General features: G+C 40.2%; 2 protein-coding genes across 5 annotated transcripts; one reads left to right on the top strand and one right to left on the bottom strand.

The window, feature by feature from the left end:
- Positions 1-250: 250 nt before the first annotated feature.
- Positions 251-8,999, bottom strand: mis18bp1 (MIS18 binding protein 1). 3 transcript variants are annotated; one of them, XM_028996284.1, is made up of 17 exons: positions 8,554-8,999; positions 7,296-7,866; positions 7,092-7,205; positions 6,721-7,007; positions 6,381-6,454; positions 6,150-6,271; positions 5,980-6,070; positions 5,686-5,786; positions 5,088-5,248; positions 4,922-4,991; positions 3,818-4,850; positions 3,525-3,703; positions 3,176-3,315; positions 1,089-1,234; positions 912-981; positions 736-793; positions 251-652 (listed from the first exon to the last, which is right to left on the bottom strand). In XM_028996284.1, exons 1-17 carry the CDS (start codon positions 8,554-8,556, stop codon positions 543-545), a joined length of 3,330 nt encoding a protein of 1,109 aa, XP_028852117.1. In that variant the 5' UTR covers positions 8,557-8,999; the 3' UTR covers positions 251-542. The 3 variants fall into 3 exon arrangements, with proteins under 3 accessions (XP_028852117.1, XP_028852099.1, XP_028852107.1); XM_028996266.1 differs by lacking the exon at positions 8,554-8,999 and having other exon boundaries at positions 7,296-7,991; XM_028996274.1 differs by lacking the exon at positions 8,554-8,999 and having other exon boundaries at positions 3,818-4,847; positions 7,296-7,991.
- Positions 8,275-11,307, top strand: LOC114799594 (uncharacterized). 2 transcript variants are annotated; one of them, XM_028996374.1, is made up of 4 exons: positions 8,275-9,091; positions 9,393-9,596; positions 9,931-10,144; positions 10,222-11,307. In XM_028996374.1, the coding sequence occupies exons 1-4, from the start codon at positions 8,437-8,439 to the stop codon at positions 10,427-10,429; spliced, it is 1,281 nt and encodes a 426-aa protein (XP_028852207.1). In that variant the 5' UTR covers positions 8,275-8,436; the 3' UTR covers positions 10,430-11,307. The 2 variants fall into 2 exon arrangements, with proteins under 2 accessions (XP_028852207.1, XP_028852216.1); XM_028996383.1 differs by lacking the exon at positions 9,393-9,596.
- The last annotated feature ends 5,567 nt before the right edge of the window (positions 11,308-16,874 follow it).

The raw sequence follows: 16,874 nt of genomic DNA, 5'->3' as shown, positions 1-16,874 counted from the left end.
CTGATTATGGATTACCCGCTAGGCCACCACTGACCTTGAGCCGTTATACTCTCCTTTATACTGCCGGTATTTTGTATTGTATATATGCTAGTTGTCTTGTCTACTGTGTGGCTTTTACACACAGTATGTAAGATATCGCTTCAGCTCAGGGACTGCACCTAGTTTTGTTGTACTTGTTACAATGACAAACATATTCTGATTCTGGTATACCCCCAACCCCTATGGAACTAAAACAGGGATTAGATTTTTTTTTTTAAAAATTGTATTTATTATAGAAATATTTTATTAAAACACGAGAGATTTGGGGAAAAAAACTATTGGTACAGTAGTGTCTCAGATTAAGACAGCTGCCAAGGGAAGAATATATATATATTTTAACATTTTAAACAGAACATAAATGGATGAGTTAAAAGAACATTGTTCACTAAAAAAAAAATAACATAATGGACATGTTTACATCTTTATATATTCTAAAACAATAAATCGTCCATCTTTAAAAATCCATATAAAATTTTAAACAGTACAGAATTTACTATATTAATTCAGGCTTCATCCACAAAATAATAGTCTTCTTCCTCACTATCATCACAGGGTCCAGAGGGAAGCTCTTTATCAGAAAACATCTTCCACACAACAAAAGAGTCATTTTCCGCTAGAGAATGAAGAGAATTATTTTGTAATTATTCAAGGTTAAATACACAGTTAAATAGATGATGATGTATTCTATAAACACACCTATAAAGCTCCTTTTAGGTTGGTCCATGGATTTTGGTGTTGAAGGGGCTGAATCATCCTATTGAACAAAGATTCATATATTCATTGCAATAATTAATGTATACTGAGGATAAAGCAATGAATCACACAAACAGCAAAGCTTAGAGTATGCAAACGGCTCACTGCCTCCTTTCTACCTTTGAAGAAGCTTTACCCCGCTTTCCTCTCATTTTCTGGAAGCGGAACATATACCTGTCATTGTCATTCCTTAGAGGGCAGAAAAGAGGGAGAGAAGAATTCAGCTTGGGTGTAATTCATTTTCATCTTTGTTCTAAGGGTAAAGAAGTAAAAAGGGCAACAGAGTCTGAGATTACCTGTTAATGGAATGGATCATGCCAGGGCTGACAAGAAGACACTGCGGCGTTTTCACTCCAGGGAGGATGCTGGAAGTGGGTGTTCTGAGGTTCTGCTCCAGACAGCTCTGCCCAGGCCCCTCTCCATTGTGTGAAAATGAGGGCAACTTTATTGAAACAAAAAAAGTAAACAATTCTAAATTGGTGCGACAATATTTTCAAAATCTGATCCCATAAATGAGTAAAAGGAAATGTGATGCTGTCTAACAAAACTGTGGTTGGACTCCTTCATATTTTCTCCTTCAATGACTTTCCTTACATCACATATTGTTATCACATACAGCATTGTTTACCATTTACACTGTATCATCACTTATAATGTGTAGTACATTCGTCAGAATCAGCCTGATACACAGAGGCCACTTGATCTTTGATGGCTCAAGGAGTTGTCAACAAGGAGATAACAACCCCAACACCTGTGCTGGTGGGGGGGCAGACAGAAGGCGGTCAGAACTTTGATGCAAGATGCTCCATGAATAAATTGCTGTACCTTGTCACTGACCTATAGATTTTCCAAATCCTACACACTTATGATTCTATCTAGACAGTGCTCATTCACAGCGTACAACAGCCCGTGGAAGTGAGGATTCCACCTGTGGCTGAATGAGTCGCTGAGATGCTGCCTCCTAATGGCTGGTTCAGTAAGTAACTGAAGTCACCACATCATGGTACTACTTTGTCATACTTTAGACAGGGGATCAGGGTGGAAGTAGCTTGAGGCTAAGACAAAAATTTGGATTCCCAAAATAATTTCTATTTGCTAAATGTAAAAAAATAATGTGTGAGATTTTTTATAGATTTTTTATTACTTTCTTCAAAGTCAAAAGTTTACATACACTAAGGTTACTATGCATTTAAACTATTTGGCAAAGCCCAGATGATGATGATGTCATGGCTTTGGAAGCACCTGGTAGGTTAACTGACACAACTTGATTTGATAGTGGGTAAGGCTGCTCCTGAGTCCATGAGATGAACATGATCTGGTGCTGAATAAACATATCAATACCAGAACAAAGGCAGATTCTGAACATTCTGGCTGAAGCTGGTAAGAGTGTATCACTATCCACAGTGAAACAAGTCCTGTACAGACATGTGCTGAAAGGCTACTCAGCGAGGAAAAAGCCATTACTCCAAAAGTGACATAAAAAGCCAGATTACACTTTTCAAACACACACAGGGACAAAGACCCTAATTTCTGAAGACATGTCCTGTGGTCTGACGAAGCAAAAATTGAACTGTTGGTCATGATGACCATTGTCATATTTGGAGGGGAAAGGGGGAAGCCTTCAAGCCTGAGAACACAATCCCAACTGTGAAGTATGGAGGTGGCAGCATCATGTTTTGGGGGTGTTTTGCTGCAGGAGGGACTGGTGCACTTCACAAAATAGATGGCATCATGAAGAAACAACAGTATGTGGAAATATTGAAGCAGCGTCTCAAGACATCAGCCAGGAAGTTAAAGATGGGGCACAAATGAGCCTTCCAAATGGACAATGACCCCAAGCATACTGCAAAACTTGTTACAAAGTGGCTTAAGGACAACAAAGTCAATGTTTTGGAGTGGCCATCACAAAGCACTGATCTCAATCACACAGAAAATTTGTGGTCAGAGCTGAAAAGATGTGTGAGAGCAAGGCAGCCTAAAAACCTGACTAAATTACACCAGTTATGTAAGGAAGAATGGGCCTATATTCCATTAAACTATTGTGAGATGCTTTTGGAGGGATACCCAAAGCGTTTGAGTCAAGTCATTCAGTTTAAAGGCAATTCTACCAAATACTAAGTAAATGTATGTAAACCTTTGACTTTGAAGAAAGTAATAAAAAAAATCTTCACACATTATTTTGACATTTAGCCAACAGAAATTATTTCGGGGATCCGAACGGGCCTAAAACTGAAAGGGTTTTGTATGATTTAATATCAGACAGTCAAAAAACGTATGTCTTTTTATACAATGTATGTGAACTTTTGGTATGTAAACTGTATTTTTTAACCCTGGATTTTAATTAACAGCCATTTCAGGTTTGAAGAAATTGACCTTGACACACCTTGACAATTTTGTTCTGTAATGGAGAGCTGCTGAAGATATCATCGTGGTCATCTTTGGGCATGTGGTCTAGGAGTTCTCGGATCTGCCGCTTTCTCTTTAACGTGCCTGCTCTGGCAGTGATCTGAGGTACTTCCTTGGCTATGTGTATAACAACAAAAGACATGTACACAACCAGTGACATTGACCTCAAATTATTGACATCAAAGTATTTTCAGTCCTGCTATGATGTCTTTAGAAGTGGTTAGAGAGCAAGATTTTTTTTGGTAATATATTGTTCATTATTGTATATCTCATATTGTAACATGCATTCATACACTCTTAGCTCAATACAATTCAAGTTCTGTAACCTGGTTCCTCGTTTTTCTGTTTGTTTTTCTTTTGCCCGTGGCTGGCTGAGGGCTGTGTCTGCCATGTCTGTTCTTTTGCAGAGTACTGCTCCTGGCACTCCTCAGGGGAACGCGTGCCCACTGCCATGGCAACATTCAGCCAGAATGTGCTGCTCTGCTTAGGCAGGGAGCAGACAGCACTGAAAATGAGAGAAAGATAGGGAAAATGGCACATTTTACTAATTCATATTTTATTAATACTAATCTATTTATTTTATTAGATATATACAATATAAAAATGCAGCATAGCTTACTCCTGAAGCCTCTGCAGTTCACTCTCCATCCATTTATCATCCAGATCCTCTGGTTGATTCACTTTTTTCATTTTCTTTGTCCCTCCCTTGCTCTTGGATGTGTTTCCTGCTTTGAAATTGCTTAGTTCTTGTTTCTGCCTGCTGTGTCCATTCACTAAAGAAACTGTGGAATTATTACCATCTGGAACAGAATTACTGGACACTGCTGGACGCTTTTTCATAGTGTGTCTGGATTTGGTATTGTCCTTAGTTTTTCGCTGAACATCATCTGTAAAGACATCTTCCACACAATCCTCAGCATTAGCATTGTAGGACAAATTGCAGTTTCTGGGGCTGGTCCTCTTCTTTCTGGCATTGGATTGCTTTTTATTACTCCCCGACTCCGCTTTTGTTGCTGTGGGCTTTGTTTCAGTTTTGTTGCCATTATGCACAGAGGTACGAGGCTGTTCAAGAGATCTGGTTCTTACATGGTATTTACTTCTAAGGGGACGTAGGTCCTCTGGGAATACCTTAGAGGAAACCAGGCAAGAGCTTTGGCCTAAGCTATGTTTGTCTTTAGGGTTTGACCGTATTTTGGACACAGGCTCACTTTGAACCCTATTACGAGTTTTGTCTGTGGGCTGTTCACGCTGGCAGCCTTTCCTGGAGTTACTACGGAGACGTCTGGGCTCTACAAGATCCACAGCTTCAGACAAACGCCCCCCCTTCGAATGAGTCTCAGAGTTCTTGGGATCTGAGATTTCTGTTGTGTTGCCTCCTCTGACTCGAGACCGTCCTCTCCAGGAGTTTGTTGCCCTGGTATGGTTTGTATCTGAATTTTGGTTTGTTTCTGAACTGGGTGTGGCACCAACCAATGTTCCTTTGACTTGCTCGATTGGTGGGTCATCAGGTTTGTTTGAATTTGATTGGAATACAGAGCTGTTCACCACAGATAAATCTTTGTCTGTGGAAGGGAGTGTACGCAACTTACGCTGGTATTTAACTTTCCTTAAAGGAGCTGAATCAGCATCATTGTCACTGAAGAGCGAATCTGCTAGAAAAATATAACATATAATCATTTAAACAAACATAATCTATTTAAAAACAAACCATAAAAATAATCACCTTTTTTGATAGTTGAAAGCAGCACATTTTTCAGTTTCTGGTGCTTCGCCATTTTGTTTCCAGTCAGTGACTGCATAATAACAGCGGAATAACAACAACAACAACTCATACTGTGTTCTGTTCAAACATCAATGAATTCTGGAGAAATTATGTTACAGCCACTGACCACATGTAAAACTGAGTAATCCTCCATGACACTGACATTCATGTCATAGTCCACAATGACACGGCCCCCTTTCCAGAATTCCAGTGGGGGCTTGATGAGGCGCCCACTGCGTGACACCTTTACATTGCTTGGCAGAACAGTCCCAGTGGGTGTGGCCACTCCTAAAACCAAGAATTCCAGGTTATAATACAACACACAAACTGTAACCTTTTACAGAGAATCCCTTCAATGCAGAGGATGTCGTCACACAATACTGCACATCCCCACTGCTTTCTGAGACAATGCACATCTTAACTGTATTAAATGTTTGAGGTATGTATACATACATACATATGTGCCATTTAAAGTCATATTATTAATACAAAAGTTTCCCCTTACATTTAAGTAAAAAAAAATATTCACAGGTCTGTGCACTGTACAATTTTCATCTAATTAAAACACACATAAAAAATGACATTTAAGTTTGTTGAAGAATGAAGGTCAAATTGAAGGTCAAAGGTCAAATGCCTGAATGCAGTGTGTAAAAAATATATACTTCAACAGTTAATGTAATATCAATGTATAGTCCAAGCCTACTAATTCCACCAGCTGTACTCACCCAAGGGGGGGTCTTTCTTGGTAACTTGAGATGGCAAATCAGAAACTTCCTTTTGATTTTTGGCTGATGCAGAGATGTTCATCTTTTTAATGTTCCTCCTACTGTATACAGTAAAGAAAGGAGTGACAATAACCCTGATTTGTACCATCTGATTTACCCCATATACATAAAATGCCCAATTTTTTTTTTTTTTAATGTGAAACATCAGTATTTCAGTTTAAGAGTATTAACAGCACAGCTCTAATTATATCACAACATAACTACCAATACACAGCACGAGAAAATTATTAAAACCTCTTGGATTCTGCTATGAATTTCTCCAGGTGGTCATTCCACATCTTGGGGAAGCCAAAGAGGAACTTGTTCAGAAACCATTTTGGGAACGCTGTCATAAAGAAAACAAGTCACCATGACTGATCAGTAAGAATGATGGTAAACACTCAGTGGCACTTGTCAATACTCACGTGTGTTATAGTCTCTAGCCATCTTTCCTTGCAGGATGTATGTGCTCCCAGAGATTGTTTTCACAATGTTGCTGGCAAGTCGCTCAACAATAACGTTGCTGTGCCAGTGCAGTCTGTTATCACTGTATAATGCAGTAATAAAAAGTAAAGTAACAGACAAAAACCCAATTAACAATATAGGCCAGATGTTTTTGGATGCAGTACTTCAGTTAAAAACTCTGTCTGACTTACACTCGAATTCCATCTACCCAGAGTTGGTTTTGGTTCAGCTTCAAGACCCAGTTTCTGAGATGAATTCCATCAACCTGTGTTAAAAATGTATAACAGCCCATACATACAATACATTAGAAACTGTATTGCTGTATTGTTTGAACATTTACTAGCTATACATTAGTACACTAGGTCTGTCATAATGCACTTTAGTGGCATCACTAAATAAAAAAACTGATTAGAAAAAATCCTTTTAGAAATATAGGTCAAAAGTGAGCGCTCAGTCCAACTAATCCATTACAAAGGCAAAAAAAAGTGACTAATTGGATTATTAAGAGAGAAGTTAGTTGCATGCACTCACATTTTCCTCCTCTTCACTGGCTGCAACTGCCCTCCTCCTTAGCCTGTGGTTCATCACAACCTTCTCCTTCGCCGGGATGGAGAGGCGGGGGGACATATGCAGGAGAGGGTCATGCACTAGCTCAGGGTGCTGCATACATTCACCATTGGCTGCCTTTTCTGGCCGTTGTGGAGATTTGCGCTCTGACTCGCCGACTCCATGCATGGTCTCGTCAGCTCTGTCGCTTGCATCAACATCATCTACATTGATGTCGTGGAAGCTTATTTCCCGAAACACTGGCCCGCAATCTAATCCAATGGCATATAAAAAAACATTCATTCAAACAGTCATTGACATTCAAAAAGTCCACTGATCATATGAGCTAAACATACCACCATGCTGAGCTTGGCATAGCAGATTAACAGCTTGATGCTGTTTTTTTTGTGCCTTCATCATAGCAAATATCTTTGCAGGAGAATTTAGGACAGGTTGCAAGACGTTAGAATCTGTGTATTAAGAGAGTGTATGAGTTGAGATCAGTTGTGTGTACAGGAGGTAGTGATATAGAGCTTGAACTTTTGATATAGAGGTTCCACCTTGCAGAGCTGGTCTGAGTTTCCTTTCCTTTATGTGGTTCACATCTCTGTTGTAGTTCAGCAAATTTTGAGCATCATCTGAATGCCAGCATTTGGCAGGGCTGTTGCGTATAACAATGTTTAGACCTTTTTCAGGGTTAAAGCCCAAAACCTCAGCAGGTTTTGATAAACTGTGTGTCAAGAGAGGAGGCGGACTAGCCTTAGTGCTGGGTTTCTTTATGGGAGTGGAATTATTTGAATGTTTGCCATCCCTATAGAGAAGAGGTGCCATATTTTCGCCTACTTTAGACTTCATCCTCGCAAAGATTTTGGCGGGGGATTCAATGATGGGCTTGACTATGATCCCAGCCGACCTCACGTGCGGTGGAAAGAGATGGAGATCGTGACGTGAACGAGTCCTGCAGTCGTCAGTAATGCTGCTCAGATCGGACGGGATGTTCGGCCCGGTTACTTCGCAGTGCTCCGCCGTCGAGTTCATTAAAGCGAAGTTTCGATTCGGCCGTTCGTACGTCCGAGTTCCAGAGTCTTTGTCCGGCGGGGATATGTTCGGGCCGTGATAGAGCCTGCCTCTCTGATCCGAAACAAACATGACTAAGGCGCATGAAAGAGCAGATCGACTAATTAAAACTCGTTGAAATAAACAGCTAAGCAGCTATATGCAGCCCGAATGATCCATTTAGGAGTCGAGTTGTGCTGAACAACTGAGGGGAGGAAAAAAAAGTTTTTATTTATCACTCATACAGAGAACAGAAAATAAAGTTAGAATCATAACAGCAACATAGTGAATTAAATGCTTATAAACGTAACAAATCACATATTTGGTTCTATGCGAGTTTCCGTTTAAATAATTGTGTCCTTTCGGCGTGCGAGTCGAATACGCGTGAAAGTAAAACAGGCCATTGCTCAAACGAGCAGACGGCCGCAGTCAACACTCACCGTCCGATTTTGAATTTCCCACCCGTTAGTGTGTGCGCGTTTTAATTACGCCACTTCCGTAAACAGTTCAGCCCTGCCACGTCACTAAGATGCGACAAGGCTGCTGCTAACATGTAGCAGTCGCTGGGTTTTAAAGTGTAAGTGACATGTATTTAATAACGATGTTTATGTCGTTTCGTTTCCATCAAAGAAGACCGAAAACGTCATGGCGAGGACGCTGCTGCCGGAGGAGATCTGGCTCCACGTGTTCCAGTACCTCTCAGCCACCGACAAAGGGCACGTGCGGACGTGCTGCAAACATTTTAAACGACTCATAGATCACCATTCGCTTTGGAGAGGCGACGTGGTGGTGCTGAAGGCAATGAGCTCTTACAGCCGTATGTACTGGAACGCGCTCCGTCGCAGGAGGATCCGATCAGTGGTGGTGCAGAAGGCGAGTTTGAAGGAGTGGAAGCTGATTGCCGCGTCTCTGCCTTCGCTCAGGTCCATCACAGTTGATCTGTGTAATGACGTCGCTGGGTTCGCCTTCCTCAGACACTTCGCAGAGTTGGAGAAACTCGTAATCCGGAGGTGTCGCTTGCCGACTGGCCTTGCTGGGATGCTGGCGCCCTTGTCGCAGCTCACGCATCTCTGCATATGCGAGGTCCACTGCGTCCCTAGGTCCGAAATCGTCAGCGCGGTGTCGCGCCTCTCCAACCTGACCGTGCTTCATTACCACGAGGGGAACGCCCCCATCCCCAGACAGACTTTTCATGACATGTTGAGGTGTTTACCAAACCTTACAGAGCTCTCGTTGAAATTCTGGACCATGTTCGGCTCTCTTCCTGACAACTACTTTTCCTTACAAAAAACCTCTCCAGGTGAGCATCACTTTGACTTTTACTCTGTCTTTTCACAATGAGGGCCAGGTGTCCAAGTACCACCATTGTGACACTTGAACACATAAGGTTGGTGTTCTGCACATGGAGTATATTAAGAGTAGAAACTACACTGCATGTAAACATAATCACTTTCACTTCAGTGTACCCCTAGAGGGAGCGTGAGTACCATTTATATTAACTTCCACTCATGACAGACACAGGTCTTTTCTATCTCTACACGTATCAGCACCATCTAATGGGAATTCTTTAATCTGCAAGACATTTACATTTACATTTAAAGACAAAAAGAGAGGACATGCTGGACTAACAAGACTGGAACTGCTAAACTACATGGACCCGGCCCTATCGCCTTTTGCTCTGGAGCACCTCCCTACCCTTCAGCACCTGACAGTGCAGTACAGAGATCGGGCGATGGAGCCCAGTATGTGCCACCTGAAAGTGTGGCTTAACAACCTGACTCATCTGACTGGGCTAAGTGTCACTCGTGAGTTTCCAAGCTAACTTTTCTTTAACTCTGTTTCAAAGCTGCACAGTATGGGACATATCTTGTGTAAAATGTTGGCCAGGGGTTGATATTTGTACAGGGATCTGTATCCAGAACATCATTGGTGCCTGGTGTTTGCTTTTACCTCAGGTAAACTGGTTAAGACAATGTGATGTTTCTGTTTTAAATTGGCATGATGATCTGGTCAGTGTAGGTGTATATATTTTGAATTATTTACTTAAATTATAACATTTGACATTTTAAAGAGCTCTTAAATGAAATGAAACAATATGGACACACAGCTAGCACCATTTTTGTTCTGTCTGTGTTTCAGAGGGATATCCTCTCAGCATATATGCTCAGTCCTTACCGGTAACGTTGAAGTGCCTGACCCTTACAAGAGTGATGGCAGAGCCTGAGGCACTGAGGATCATTGGGAAGGCGGTGCCTGGCCTCCAGCACTTTCACCTGGATCAATGTTCCAGTCACTGCAGCTCCATTAAGGAAATTCCAAAACTCTTCCCCTTGCTTCAGACACTCAACCTACGGTGAGGTTTAGTTTAGTTTACAGTTATTTCTTATATATGATTATATATGATTCTTATATATGATTTCTTATATCTAGCTACCTAAATGTAACTGAGGAGGAGTTTCTAAAACTCAGTGAGCTGCAGAAGATGAAGAAGCTGGTGATTCTGGATGCACATCCTGCGTCTACGCCTTATATGTCACAACTCATTTCCAAATTACGGGTGAAGACAAACTATAGAATGCAAGTGATCACTGCTCGGGACACTATTGATCCGGCAGCCTGCTACTGCAGCCTCTACTAAATTACATTTTTACACTTTTCAGGATTGATAATTATCATTGATTTGCCTTAATATACAGTTTCTCTTTTTCTCAGCATTCCTTTATTAACTTCAGATGTAAATAATCATTTATTATTAAAAATTCTCTTTATCAATCAGTCCTCAATTTAATGATATTATAAAACTGAAAATATAAAATGTTGTACTGTATTGTGCAAAGCTGTCCACAGAGGGCAGTACAAGCTCAAGAATCCTCCATTACTCTGCAGTGTCTGCCTATTGTTTTTAAGCTGAGCTCTGAAAGTTCCAGGCATCTTTATAAACTAATAGGAAAAGCAATATGTTATGCACCATTACCACATGCACACTAACATAATGTTTAGTGAAAGTGATTATTTGTCACACTCACATGTGACACATCACAGCACAAATGTGGTCTCTGCTTTTAACCCAATTTTCTTAAGTATTCCCAGTGCATTTTAAACTTTTTAGGTGTCATTATAGAAGTCCATTGTGCATGAATTCTTTTTATTTTCTTGTTGGCTGTTGACTGTTTTAATTTCCCATAGCTGGTGTTAATTTATTATAGGAACAAATGTTTTAAACTTGCACTGTTATTATTATTATTATTTCACATCACAAGTAAGGAGTTGTACACAAGGGTCCATTGTGTCTAATTTTAATGTACAATGAACATACCCACTGCTGAAATTGACACGTGGCAGTAACACATGCTTCAAAGCCCTTACGATAAATGGTTACTCTCAGGTAAACATGATGTTCTTTTGTGGGGTTGAATAGTTTCACTAATTCCCTTGAATGAATTCGTGAATGTAAATGGGAATGAATTGAATGATGTAAATCACTATTCAAATAAAACAAAATTTCTGTGGTTGCAATGGTTCATTATTCATGATACTTCTTGAACATATTTGATTAGTATTGGACATCATGATGGTACCATGCAGTTTGCTTTGTTTAGCAGTCTGGAAAGTTTCCCTGTAAATCTCAGACAGACATAATAAACAGAATTATGAACAACATGTCTGAAGCCAGTCCAGTGTGAAAAGACATTGTGAAAATTTTGTTAAATGGTGGTGGGGATGTACTTCAGGAGATTTCTTGTGAAAAGAGCCAAGGATGAATAGTCACTAATTAAACAGGAATGTAACTGGTTCATTAATGACCTGAAGTCTAGGGAGCTATCAGGAAAAAATATGGAAAATTACACAGTGTGCACATCACTACAACAACACATTGATGAAGCACCTTTTGATTTAATTACAACATCAGCACAGCAACATGAGCGAAGTATGGAGAGGCCTTAGAACCATCTCTGGCCACAAAGATCAGAACTCTCTGCCAGTGGGGGATATGGAGTGGGCAAATTAACTGAATCACTTCTTTAACTGGGTTTGATTCATCCAGAATGCAGTCTTCAACGTTGGCTGTTCCACCCCAGTCAGCTTAACCACTTTACACCTCATCAACACCCCCTGCTCACTGTTTCCCACCCCTAAACACAACCTCCAGTACACATGCAGCACATGGCTCCAGCCTGTCTGTCTCAACATTCCAGGTCCTGCACAGATCAACTGTGTACAGTGATGGAGCACATTTTCAACCTGAGGCTGGGGAGAGTTCGAGCGCTCTTGAAAATCTCTTGTGTGGTACCGGTGCCAAAAACTCCACGACAGCTACAGGCCGGTGGCTCTGACATCACACCTGATGAAGACTCTGGAGGGGCTGGTCCTGGCTTAGGTTCGGCCCCTGGTGAGCTCATCACTGGACCCACTTCAGTTTGTCAACCAGCCTGGCACTGGAGTGGATGATGCCATCATTCATCTACATCATTCCCTCTCACACCTGGAGACCGCTGAGAGCACTGTGAGAATAAGGGTGTGTGTGTGTGAATCATATTCGTTAATTTCTCCAGAAACGGACTCAGGACTTTGTGGACTGGTGCCAGCAGAACTACAACAACAATAACAACAACATTTATTTCTTATATAGCCCAAAATTATACCGTATGTCTTTGACAAGCCCTACAGTTGACACCCCCCACACTTGACCCTTCTGCACACAAGGAAAAACTCCACACAAAAAAAAACACTAGGAGGGAGACAAAAAAGAAAGGAACCTTGATACTATTCCAGGGTAGAGTGAGTCTGCAAATAGTGTCAGTGCACGTTTTGTGATGGTTAGTCCATTAAGAGAAAAAGTTGTAGAGTCCTACAGTTGTAAATAGGTGGAGAAGTCCAAAGTGTAATCCAGTGTCATTGTGTACATTACGTGTCCATTGATGCTACTGGTCCATTTGTTTCATGCTAAGTCCTTGTTTAGCAGTTGCCAGGAGCAGGATTTATTTACTGGTCTCTTCACTGGAGTCTGCCAGTAGTCCGTGCACTTGATTAGATGTCTCAGAGAGAACAAACAGAGGCAGCGACAAAGGGTGGCATTGTACGACTGATACTGAAATATGTGGTTATAGTGGTATATTTGTGCAACAGTGGCCCGATACCCTAACAAAGACAGCCTAACTAAAGTGAATTTGACACTGTCTGTGCTTAACAGGGTGGCTGTGTGATGAAGTGGACTTAATAATTGTCACTGTGTCTGGGACATTAACAGAAGGCCAGAGAAAACAGATTTGTTTTCAGTATAGATTTAAACACTGAGACTGTGTCTGAGTCCAGAACACTGACCGGCAAGCTGTTCCATAACTGCAGAGCTCTATATGAGAAGGATCTGCTCCCAGCTGTGACCTTCTGTACTTTGGGAACCAGTAGTGACCCCACACCCGTTGATCGCAGGGGGCGTGGCGGGTCGTAAATAACTAAGAGTTCACTCAGGTAGTGCGGGGCGAGACCATTTAGATCTACCTCCAGATCAATACTGGAAAGACCAATGAGCTGGTGGTAGACTTCTTCAGGCACAAACATACTCCACTACATCAACTGAACTTCCAATGTATGGACATTGAGGCTATGTAATAAATAACAATAAACAATAAATTGGACTGGACTCACAACTGATGCCCTCTACAGTAAAGGGCAGAGCAGGCTGTACTTGCTGCAGAGGCTCAGGTCTTTTGGGGTGAAGGGCCCACTCTTGAAGACCTTTTATGACTCAGCCATCTTTTATTGTGTGGTCTGCATCTCTGCTGGGGACAGGAAGAGACTGAACAGGCTGATCCAAAGGACCACCACTGTTCTAGGATGCCCTCTGGACACAGTGGAGGTGGTGAGTGACAGTAGAATGGTGGCTAAGCCAATATAACCACGTGTGCAGCTATATCAGATGGAGTGGTTGGACGCAGACCTTGTGTTGGGTCATATAATGCAGCTCTCATCATAGCCTTCCTTGATTAGCTAAATCAGGTCTGTAGAGCTGATGGTGTGATCTATGTAATAGTTTGGGATAATGTTCTGTTTCATCGTTCTCGAATGGTCCAAGCATGGTTTCAGGCCCATCCACAGTTTCTCGCCCTGCACATACCTCCATACTCCCATTTCCTTAACCCTATTGAGGAGTTTTTCTCCACATGGAGGTGGACGGTCTATGATAGGCACCCTCACGAACAAGTCACTCTTCTCCAGGCCATGGATGATGCTTGCAATGACACCACAGCAGATCAGTGTCTGGCCTGGATTCGCCATGCCAGAAGATTCTTTCCCAGATGTTTGGCAAATGAAAACATCCATTGTGATGTAGATGAGAACCTCTGGCCAAATCCACAAGACCGGGTTGATGGAAACATAGATCCATAGTGCAGTGAAGAACACTTCCGTTTACTATATACAGTATTGTTTTCTGTTATTTTTGTTTTTTTAAGTAATCTACAAATCTTATGTTGTGATTTGATTTGATCAGTAAATTCCACGTTGCAGGATTTAAAAAATGCCACTGTGTCTGTACTATTCTCTCTAGTCTTCAGTAAAATAATGAAACCTGAATCACATATTTTGTACACCTATATTTAATGATTGTACTAACAAATACACAATGAAGCTATGGGTATCTTGTGTATGGGTGATCTAAAGTAATGTTCCTATGATATTTCATAATAAATGGGATTTTTAGAAACAATGCTTCTGCAAAAGCAAGGCTTCTCTAAAGATATGAATGCAATATGCCAAGTTTTGAACACTGCACAGCCTGTGTTAAGAATAATGTCTGTTTTGAGTTTTGTGTCTAGAATTTTGAAAAATTACATGAAGGTTCTGTTATTAGTGCAAAATTGATTGTAAAAAACTGAAAGTGCAATATGTGTATATCTACCCACTTTGTACATATGTAAAATCTCACAAATATATATTTTATGTATATACAGACTATGGCAAGCCTATGGCAAGCCAAACAGGAAATAAATAATATATATATTGACAGGGAACTGAATATGGAATGAAGTCTGAATATATGGAATGAAACCCGAATATATGGAATGAAAGTCTGAATATATGGAATGAAGTCTGAATATATGGAATGAAAGTCTGAATATATGGAATGAAGTCTGAATATATGGAATGAAGTCTGAATATATGGAATGAAAGTCTGAATATATGGAATGAAGTCTGAATATATGGAATGAAAGTCTGAATATATGGAATGAAACCGGAATATATGGAATGAAATCTGACGTCACCAAGCCGTTGGCGCCATTTTGAGAATGTTAGTTAGGTGAATTGTGCTCTACCCAAATTCTCTGCCAAAAATATCTGATGCTTTTTCAGACATTTGATGTTGTATACGTCATTTCATTTACAATTGACAGATACCCTTATCCAGAACAACTTAAAATCAGTAGTTACTTGGACAGTCCCCCTTGAGACACTCAGGGTTAAGTACATTTTTTTTTTTACATTTACAGCATTTATCAGAAAATAAAGCACTGACCGTTAAGTATCCTGCCCAGGGACAAAATGGTAGTAAGTGGGTTTCATAGGCAAGTGTGTTAACTACTAGGTTAATAGCACACCATTTACTCCATCACAGAATGTACAACAGCAAAAAAATGGAAAATGTAATAGTATATTATTTAATGAACAGTCTTATTCCAACACATTTGTACACATTTTTTTTAAATCACATTTCAGTAATTTTCATTAGATTTCATTAGTGCATGCTAATGGTGGTCAGTTGCAGAGCGTATATACACTCCAACCAGACAAAGGGAATATGAAACATATTCTTTTGTTTAGAATTAGTTTGTTAAATGTATTTATTTATTGAATTGGAGTTGTACCAATCTTCCAAAAATAAAAATATTGAAGATTACTCATATTAACTGGTTTGTGTTTATTTGAAATGTTGGGCACAGGGAACAATCAATCAGTGTAAGTATTTTGGAATCAAAAAGGACATTTGCCAAGGAATAATGGAATTACTAAATGACAAATTAAATTTTTGTTATAAGGAAGCAGACTCATAATCAGGAGGTTGCAGGTTCAAATCCAAAAATGATAAAAAAAATCACTTTTATGTCACATCTTATCACAAGTTATATTCAGATTCAGTTACAGGTTTATTCTAAAACAAAATTTGTTACCATCAAGTGTTGTGATGCATGATGCCGCAATAATGCATTACAGTAACAGCAATCTTTCTTTTCTCCCACAAGGCACAAATAGCAGTTATAGTCTTACTGCAGTTGAAAATAGGAAAAAGATTAACACTTGCTCCCTTTCTAATGATATTACTACTGAAGTGTAAAGTAGATTTAGGTTTTGCTGTGGTGCTCTGTTTACCCTTTGAGATCCTTGCCACCACATTGTTCCAGATCATTCTGTTTTATGTGGAGTCCAAGGGGCATGACTTTCAACAGTCTCCACAGAGGATAAGATCTGAACAAAATTAAGAACAAATTTGGATGTCATTTTGCTTTCTTTTTTGTCTTTGTTCTGTTTAATGGGTTCAGGATATTCACTCAACTGTTATTAACTCTAATAAAATATAATATTATTATTTAATGCACTCATCTTTGTGAAGTTCATGTATGGAAAAAAATAACTGTTCACATCTTGGTGTTATTGAGAATATGTGTTATGACTGAGATGTCACTCTGAGACAGGAAACTTCAGAAATCGCCTCATCTGTCTCAGAACCTCACACACCTGCAGATCTGATGAATTGTTGTCTTCCAAGGACTCTCTTGGGCTTGGAGAATCTTGGTGGGGGAAAAAAACAAGGTGCCAGGATAATAACAATCTGTGGATGATGGATTTTTAGAGGTCTGAAAAGAAGACTTTTTCCTCAGTAAGGATGCTTGCAATGCTTCAGCAGCATTGTGCTGAGTAGCTGCATTAAAGAAGCCATTTTAGATCATTTAGATCAAACAGAGATGCCCAATCTAAGCTAAACTGACACATTGTCTTTAATTGCTTCATGGTAATTAATCACTGAAATTGTACACATGAAAGCTGACTGTGTGTTCATACAAATACAGATGTACAGGCCCAAGACACAC

Source organism: Denticeps clupeoides, chromosome 1 (genome assembly GCF_900700375.1).
Source record: "Denticeps clupeoides chromosome 1, fDenClu1.1, whole genome shotgun sequence".
NCBI classification, from domain to species: domain Eukaryota; kingdom Metazoa; phylum Chordata; class Actinopteri; order Clupeiformes; family Denticipitidae; genus Denticeps; species Denticeps clupeoides.
The sequence above is the reverse complement of the archived record's forward strand: the minus strand, read 5'-3'. Positions and strand labels throughout refer to the sequence as shown.

Bases quoted from the DNA above. Each gene is read 5' to 3' on its own strand.
- LOC114799594 (XM_028996374.1), top strand. From the start codon at position 8,437: ATGGCGAGGACGCTGCTGCCGGAGGAGATCTGGCTCCACGTGTTCCAG. The intron at 9,092-9,392 runs GTGAGCATCACT...TTACATTTAAAG, and splicing joins CTTACAAAAAACCTCTCCAG to ACAAAAAGAGAGGACATGCT. The intron at 10,145-10,221 runs GTGAGGTTTAGT...TCTTATATCTAG, and splicing joins CTTCAGACACTCAACCTACG to CTACCTAAATGTAACTGAGG.
- mis18bp1 (XM_028996266.1), bottom strand. From the start codon at position 7,884: ATGTTTGTTTCGGATCAGAGAGGCAGGCTCTATCACGGCCCGAACATA. The intron at 4,992-5,087 runs GTCAGTGGCTGT...GTTATTATGCAG, and splicing joins ATTACTCAGTTTTACATGTG to TCACTGACTGGAAACAAAAT. The intron at 4,851-4,921 runs GTGATTATTTTT...ATATTTTTCTAG, and splicing joins GCTTTCAACTATCAAAAAAG to CAGATTCGCTCTTCAGTGAC.